The sequence below is a fragment of the Siphateles boraxobius genome, unplaced genomic scaffold (genome assembly GCF_051911475.1).
Source record: "Siphateles boraxobius isolate OS27281-9 unplaced genomic scaffold, OSU_SipBor_1 225, whole genome shotgun sequence".
Classification (NCBI taxonomy): Eukaryota; Metazoa; Chordata; class Actinopteri; order Cypriniformes; family Leuciscidae; genus Siphateles; species Siphateles boraxobius.
Genome location: NW_027508839.1, coordinates 37501 through 47500, shown reverse-complemented (window position 1 = coordinate 47500; position 10000 = coordinate 37501). Strand labels below are relative to the sequence as shown.

The 10000-nt window shown below is 52.9% G+C and overlaps 1 protein-coding gene across 4 annotated transcripts in view; it reads right to left on the bottom strand.

The window, feature by feature from the left end:
- Positions 1-10000, bottom strand: part of LOC143747545 (uncharacterized) — a 55125-nt gene that overhangs the window by 18361 nt on the left and 26764 nt on the right. For all 4 annotated transcript variants that reach the window (XR_013206756.1, XM_077240353.1, XM_077240355.1 and 1 more), the window contains exon 18: positions 3646-3756. Coding sequence is in view for 3 of the 4 variants with exons in the window: in XM_077240353.1 (XP_077096468.1) it covers positions 3646-3756 (111 nt within the window). In the remaining variant the exon portion in view is untranslated. The remainder of the gene's footprint in view (positions 1-3645; positions 3757-10000) is intronic.

Genomic DNA, 10000 nt, shown 5'->3' with positions numbered 1-10000 from the left:
GCCTATTTTGTATTTATATAAAGCATTCACAGGCAAATTTGCTGTATGTATTTCCCTGGTGTCGAAATCAGGCACATATAAATGTCAGGAAACACGATTCCTGGCTGCATGTTAATATCCATGGATCACTGGATCTTTAGTAAGTTGTAAGGAACACTATATTGAGTCCAATCTTTAGTTTAAACTGATAATCGTTTGTTTTACTTGCGTTTTCGCAGTTTCCCCTATTAAATCCAGTCACGCAGCTGCTCTTCTGCAACTCAGTCCGTCTGAGGGGGCGTGTTCCGGCTGGAAAGTGACGTTAATGCATTCCCTCTATTAATGCGTCTTACATGCGCTTCATTAGGCACACTAGCACACACACACAAGGTCTCTCCCTCTCTGTCATGCGCGCGCTACACGGTTTGAACGTAACATATATAATCACTTAGCCTTTCGGAAACGAAACCTATTATATATAAAAATATATATATATATTAACGATGAAATAAGGGACAAAACATGATTTTTTCAGAATAAGTCGGGACACTAAAATTAGAGTGGAAATACGGGGCTGTCCCGGGAAAAACGGGACGTCTGGTCACCCTACCTCTCATCCAATCAGACACTCTCTAGATTGAGGACGGGCTTTCTCTCATCCAATCAGACGCTCTCTAGATTGAGGACGGACCTCCTCTCATCCAATCAGACGCTCTCTAGAATGAGGACGGGCCACCTCTCATCCAATCAGACGCTATCTAGATTAAGGATGGGCTTCCTCTCATCCAATCAGACACTCTCTAGATTGAGGACGGGCTTTCTCTCATCCAATCAGACACTCTCTAGATTGAGGACGGGCCTCCTCTCATCCAATCAGACACTCTCTAGATTGAGGACGGGCCTCCTCTCATCCAATCAGACATTCTCTAGATTGAGGACGGGCGTTCTCTCATCCAATCAGACACTCTCTAGATTGAGGACGGGCCTCCTCTCATCCAAATCAACACTCTCTAGATTGAGGACGGGCTTTCTCTCATCCAATCAGATGCTCTCTAGATTGAGGACGGGCTTTCTCTCATCCAATCAGATGCTCTCTAGATTGAGGACGGGCTTTCTCTCATCCAATCAGACGCTCTCTAGATTGAGGACCGACCTCCTCTCATCCAATCAGACGCTCTCTAGATTGAGGACGGACCTCCTCTCATCCAATCAGACGCTCTCTAGATTGAGGACGGGCCTCCTCTCATCCAATCAGACGCTCTCTAAAATGAGGACGGACCTCCTCTCATCCAATAAGACGCTCTTTAGAATGAGGACGGGCCTCCTCTCATCCAATCAGACGCTCTCTAGATTGAGGACGGGCCTCCTCTCATCCAATCAGACGCTCTCTAGAATGAGGACGGACCTCCTCTCATCCAATCAGACATTCTCTAGATTGAGGACGGACCTCCTTTCATCCAATCAGACGCTCCCCAGAATGAAGACGGGCCTCCTCTCATCCAATCAGACGCTCTCTAGATTGAGGACGGGCCTCCTCTCATCCAATCAGACATTCTCTAGATTGAGGACGGACCTCCTCTCATCCAATCAGACGCTCTCTAGAATGAGGATGGGCCTCCTCTCATCCAATCAGACGCACTCTAGATTGAGGACGGGCCTCCTCTCATCCAATCAGACGCTCTCTAGAATGAGGACGGGCCTCCTCTCATCCAATCAGACGCTCTCTAGATTGAGGACGGGCCTCCTCTCATCGAATCAGACGCTCTCTAGAATGAGGACGGACCTCCTCTCATCCAATCAGACATTCTCTAGATTGAGGACGGACCTCCTTTCATCCAATCAGACGCTCCCCAGAATGAAGACGGACCTCCTCTCATCCAATCAGACACTCTCTAGATTGAGGACGGGCCTCCTCTCATCCAATCAGACGCTCTCTAGAATGAGGATGGGCCACCTCTCATCCAATCAGACACTCTCTAGAATGAGGACGGCCTCCTCTCATCCAATCAGACACTCTCTAGAATGAGGACGGACCTCCTCTCATCCAATCAGATGCTCTCTAGAATGAGGACGGAACTCCTCTCATCCAATCAGACGCTCTCTAGATTGAGGACGGACCTCCTCTCATCCAATCAGACGCTCTCTAGAATGAGGATGGGCCTCCTCTCATCCAATCAGACACTCTCTAGATTGAGGACGGCCTCCTCTCATCCAATCAGACGCTCTCTAGAATGAGGACGGACCTCCTCTCATCCAATCAGACGCTCTCTAGAATGAGGACGGCCTCCTCTCATCCAATCAGACACTCTCTAGAATGAGGACGGACCTCCTCTCATCCAATTAGACGCTCTTTAGAATGAGGACGGGCCTCCTCTCATCCAATCAGACGCTCTCTAGATTGAGGACGGGCCTCCTCTCATCCAATCAGACGCTCTCTAGAATGAGGACGGACCTCCTCTCATCCAATTAGACGCTCTTTAGAATGAGGACGGGCCTCCTCTCATCCAATCAGACGCTCTCTAGATTGAGGACGGGCCTCCTCTCATCCAATCAGACGCTCTCTAGAATGAGGACGGACCTCCTCTCATCCAATCAGACATTCTCTAGATTGAGGACGGACCTCCTTTCATCCAATCAGACGCTCCCCAGAATGAAGACGGGCCTCCTCTCATCCAATCAGACGCTCTCTAGATTGAGGACGGGCCTCCTCTCATCCAATCAGACATTCTCTAGATTGAGGACGGACCTCCTCTCATCCAATCAGACGCTCTCTAGAATGAGGATGGGCCTCCTCTCATCCAATCAGACGCTCTCTAGATTGAGGACGGGCCTCCTCTCATCCAATCAGACGCTCTCTAGAATGAGGACGGGCCTCCTCTCATCCAATCAGACGCTCTCTAGATTGAGGACGGGCCTCCTCTCATCGAATCAGACGCTCTCTAGAATGAGGACGGACCTCCTCTCATCCAATCAGACATTCTCTAGATTGAGGACGGACCTCCTTTCATCCAATCAGACGCTCCCCAGAATGAAGACGGACCTCCTCTCATCCAATCAGACACTCTCTAGATTGAGGACGGGCCTCCTCTCATCCAATCAGACATTCTCTAGATTGAGGACGGACCTCCTCTCATCCAATCAGACGCTCTCTAGAATGAGGATGGGCCATCTCTCATCCAATCAGACACTCTAGAATGAGGACGGCCTCCTCTCATCCAATCAGACACTCTCTAGAATGAGGACGGACCTCCTCTCATCCAATCAGATGCTCTCTAGAATGAGGACGGAACTCCTCTCATCCAATCAGACGCTTTCTAGATTGAGGACGGACCTCCTCTCATCCAATCAGACGCTCTCTAGAATGAGGATGGGCCTCCTCTCATCCAATCAGACACTATCTAGATTGAGGTCCGACCTCCTCTCATCCAATCAGACACTCTCTAGATTGAGGACGGACCTCCTCTCATCCAATCAGACGCTCTCTAGAATGAGGACGGCCTCCTCTCATCCAATCAGACACTCTCTAGAATGAGGACGGACCTCCTCTCATCCAATCAGATGCTCTCTAGAATGAGGACGGAACTCCTCTCATCCAATCAGACGCTCTCTAGATTGAGGTCCGACCTCCTCTCATCCAATCTGACACACACACACAGAGATGCTCACCTCGCTCATGAGGCTGCTGGCGTTACGGGCCGTCAGGAACACGGGCGTCAGATCGGCCTCCAGCAGAGCCTTCCCTCTGATCTCGCTCTCGTATTCCTTACGATACTCCTTCTGTGAGACACACACACAAACACACACACACACACAGTCAGCAGCTCGTTTCTACTTTGACATTCAGACAAACACGCGTCACATCACCTCGCTCTGGATCCGCTGCGCTTCCTTCACACACACACACACACACACACACACACACACACACACACACACACACACACACACACACACTCACCTAGCTCTGAATCCGCTGCGCTTCCTTCTCACACACACACACACACACACACACACACACACACACACACACACACACACACACACACACACACACACACACCTCACTCTGAATCCGCTGCGTTTCCTTCTCACACACACACACACACACACACACACACACTCACCTCGCTCTGGAACCGCTGCGCTTCCTTCACACACACACACACACACACACACACACACACACACAGACTCACCTCGCTCTAGAACCGCTGCGCTTCCTTCTCACACACACACACACACACACTCACCTCGCTCTGAATCCTCTGCGTTTCCTTCACACACACACACACACACACACACACACTCACCTTTCTCTGGAACCGCTGCGCTTCCTTCTCACACACACACACACTCACCTCGCTCTAGAACCGCTGCGCTTCCTTCTCACACACACACACACTCACCTCGCTCTAGAACCGCTGCGCTTCCTTCTCTCACACACACACACACACACAAACACTCACCTCGCTCTAGAACCGCTGCGCTTCCTTCTCACACACACACACACACACACACACTTACCTCACTCTGAATCCGCTGCGCTTCCTTCTCACACACACACACACACACACACACTCACCTCGCTCTGGAACCGCTGCGCTTCCTTCTCACACACACACACACACACACACACACACTCACCTCGCTCTGGAACCGCTGCGCTTCCTTCTCACACACACACACACACACACACACTCACCTCACTCTGAATCCGCTGCGCTTCCTTCTCACACACACACACACACACACACTCACCTCGCTCTGGAACCGCTGCGCTTCCTTCTCACACACACACACACACACACACACACACACACACACACACACACACACACACACACTCACCTCACTATGAATCCGCTGCGCTTCCTTCTCACACACACACACACACACACACACACACACTCACCTCGCTCTGGAACTGCTGCGCTTCCTTCTCACACACACACACACACACACACACACACACTCACCTCGCTCTAGAACCGCTGCGCTTCCTTCTCACACACACACACACACACACACACACACACACACACTCACCTCGCTCTGAATCCTCTGCGCTTCCTTCACACACACACACACACACACTCACCTCGCTCTGGAACCGCTGCGCTTCCTTCTCACACACACACACACACACACACACTCACCTTTCTCTGGAACCGCTGCGCTTCCTTCTCACACACACACACACACCTCGCTCTGGAACCGCTGCGCTTCCTTCTCTCACACACACACACACACACACACACACTCACCTCGCTCTGGAACCGCTGCGCTTCCTTCTCTCACACACACACACACACACTTACCTCACTCTGAATCCGCTGCGCTTCCTTCTCACACACACACACACACACACACACACACACACCTCGCTCTGAATCCTCTGCGCTTCCTTCTAACACACACACACACACACACACCTCGCTCTGGAACCGCTGCGCTTCCTTCTCACACACACACACACACACACACACACACACACACACACTCACCTCGCTCTGGAACCGCTGCGCTTCCTTCTCTCACACACACACACACACACTTACCTCACTCTGAATCCGCTGCGCTTCCTTCTCACACACACACACACACACACACACACACCTCGCTCTGAATCCTCTGCGCTTCCTTCTAACACACACACACACACACCTCGCTCTGGAACCGCTGCGCTTCCTTCTCACACACACACACACACACACTCACCTCGCTCTGGAACCGCTGCGCTTCCTTCTCACACACACACACACACACACACACCTCGCTCTGGAACCGCTGCGCTTCCTTCTAACACACACACACACACACACCTCGCTCTGGAACCGCTGCGCTTCCTTCTCACACACACACACACACACACACCTCGCTCTGGAACCGCTGCGCTTCCTTCTCACACACACACACACACACACACACACTCACCTCGCTCTAGAACCGCTGCGCTTCCTTCTCACACACAGACACACACACACTCACCTCGCTCTGGAACCGCTGCGCTTCCTTCTCACACACACACACACACACACTCACCTCGCTCTGGAACCGCTGCGCTTCCTTCTCACACACACAGACACACTCACCTCACTCTGAATCCGCTGCGCTTCCTTCTCACACACACACACACACACACACACACACACACACACTCACCTCGCTCTGGAACCTCTGCGCTTCCTTCTCACACACACACACACACACACACACACACACACCTCGCTCTGAATCCTCTGCGCTTCCTTCTAACACACACACACACACCTCGCTCTGGAACCGCTGCGCTTCCTTCTCACACACACACACACACACACACACACACACACACACACACTCACCTCGCTCTGGAACCGCTGCGCTTCCTTCTCTCACACACACACACACACACTTACCTCACTCTGAATCCGCTGCGCTTCCTTCTCACACACACACACACACACACACACACACCTCGCTCTGAATCCTCTGCGCTTCCTTCTAACACACACACACACACACCTCGCTCTGGAACCGCTGCGCTTCCTTCTCACACACACACACACACACACTCACCTCGCTCTGGAACCGCTGCGCTTCCTTCTAACACACACACACACACACACACACACCTCGCTCTGGAACCGCTGCGCTTCCTTCTCACACACACACACACACACACACCTCGCTCTGGAACCGCTGCGCTTCCTTCTCACACACACACACACACACACACACTCACCTCGCTCTGGAACCGCTGCGCTTCCTTCTCACACACACACACACACACACACTCACCTCACTCTGAATCCGCTGCGCTTCCTTCTCACACACACACACACACACACACACACACTCACCTCGCTCTGGAACCTCTGCGCTTCCTTCTCACACACAGACACACACACACTCACCTCGCTCTGGAACCGCTGCGCTTCCTTCTCACACACACACACACTCACCTCGCTCTGGAACCGCTGCGCTTCCTTCTCACACACACAGACACACTCACCTCACTCTGAATCCGCTGCGCTTCCTTCTCACACACACACACACACACACACACACACACACACACACACTCACCTCGCTCTGGAACCTCTGCGCTTCCTTCTCACACACACACACACACACACACTCACCTCGCTCTGGAACCGCTGCGCTTCCTTCTCACACACAGACACACACACACTCACCTCGCTCTAGAACCGCTGCGCTTCCTTCTCACACACAAACACACACACACTCACCTCGCTCTGGAACCGCTGCGCTTCCTTCTCACACACACAGACACACTCACCTCACTCTGAATCCGCTGCGCTTCCTTCTCACACACACACACACACACACACACACACACACACACACACACTCACCTCGCTCTGGAACCGCTGCGCTTCCTTCTCACACACACACACACACACACACACTCACCTCACTCTGAATCCGCTGCGCTTCCTTCTCACACACACACACACACACACACACTCACCTCGCTCTGGAACCGCTGCGCTTCCTTCTCACACACACACACACACACACACACACACACACACACACACACACACACACACACACACACACACTCACCTCACTATGAATCCGCTGCGCTTCCTTCTCACACACACACACACACACACACACACACACACACACACTCACCTCGCTCTGGAACTGCTGCGCTTCCTTCTCACACACACACACACACACACACACACACTCACCTCGCTCTAGAACCGCTGCGCTTCCTTCTCACACACACACACACACACACACACACACACTCACCTCGCTCTGAATCCTCTGCGCTTCCTTCACACACACACACACACACACTCACCTCGCTCTGGAACCGCTGCGCTTCCTTCTCACACACACACACACACACTCACCTTTCTCTGGAACCGCTGCGCTTCCTTCTCACACACACACACACACACCTCGCTCTGGAACCGCTGCGCTTCCTTCTCTCACACACACACACACACACACACACACTCACCTCGCTCTGGAACCGCTGCGCTTCCTTCTCTCACACACACACACACACACTTACCTCACTCTGAATCCGCTGCGCTTCCTTCTCACACACACACACACACACACACACACACACACCTCGCTCTGAATCCTCTGCGCTTCCTTCTAACACACACACACACACACACACCTCGCTCTGGAACCGCTGCGCTTCCTTCTCACACACACACACACACACACACACACACACACTCACCTCGCTCTGGAACCGCTGCGCTTCCTTCTCTCACACACACACACACACACACTTACCTCACTCTGAATCCGCTGCGCTTCCTTCTCACACACACACACACACACACACACACACCTCGCTCTGAATCCTCTGCGCTTCCTTCTAACACACACACACACACACACCTCGCTCTGGAACCGCTGCGCTTCCTTCTCACACACACACACACACACACTCACCTCGCTCTGGAACCGCTGCGCTTCCTTCTAACACACACACACACACACACCTCGCTCTGGAACCGCTGCGCTTCCTTCTCACACACACACACACACACACACCTCGCTCTGGAACCGCTGCGCTTCCTTCTCACACACACACACACACACACTCACCTCGCTCTAGAACCGCTGCGCTTCCTTCTCACACACAGACACACACACACTCACCTCGCTCTGGAACCGCTGCGCTTCCTTCTCACACACACACACACACACACTCACCTCGCTCTGGAACCGCTGCGCTTCCTTCTCACACACACACACACACACACACACACACACACACACACACACACACACACACACACTCACCTCGCTCTGGAACCTCTGCGCTTCCTTCTCACACACACACACACACACACACTCACCTCGCTCTGGAACCGCTGCGCTTCCTTCTCACACACACACACACACACACACTCACCTCACTCTGAATCCGCTGCGCTTCCTTCTCACACACACACACACACACACACACACACTCACCTCGCTCTGGAACCTCTGCGCTTCCTTCTCACACACAGACACACACACACTCACCTCGCTCTGGAACCGCTGCGCTTCCTTCTCACACACACACACACTCACCTCGCTCTGGAACCGCTGCGCTTCCTTCTCACACACACAGACACACTCACCTCACTCTGAATCCGCTGCGCTTCCTTCTCACACACACACACACACACACACACACACACACACACACACACACTCACCTCGCTCTGGAACCTCTGCGCTTCCTTCTCACACACACACACACACACACACTCACCTCGCTCTGGAACCGCTGCGCTTCCTTCTCACACACAGACACACACACACTCACCTCGCTCTAGAACCGCTGCGCTTCCTTCTCACACACAAACACACACACACTCACCTCGCTCTGGAACCGCTGCGCTTCCTTCTCACACACACAGACACACTCACCTCACTCTGAATCCGCTGCGCTTCCTTCTCACACACACACACACACACACACACACACACACACACACACACTCACCTCGCTCTGGAACCGCTGCGCTTCCTTCTCACACACACACACACACACACACACTCACCTCACTCTGAATCCGCTGCGCTTCCTTCTCACACACACACACACACACACACACTCACCTCGCTCTGGAACCGCTGCGCTTCCTTCTCACACACACACACACACACACACACACACACACACACACACACACACACACACACACACACACTCACCTCACTATGAATCCGCTGCGCTTCCTTCTCACACACACACACACACACACACACACACACACACACACTCACCTCGCTCTGGAACTGCTGCGCTTCCTTCTCACACACACACACACACACACACACACACTCACCTCGCTCTAGAACCGCTGCGCTTCCTTCTCACACACACACACACACACACACACACACACTCACCTCGCTCTGAATCCTCTGCGCTTCCTTCACACACACACACACACACACTCACCTCGCTCTGGAACCGCTGCGCTTCCTTCTCACACACACACACACACACTCACCTTTCTCTGGAACCGCTGCGCTT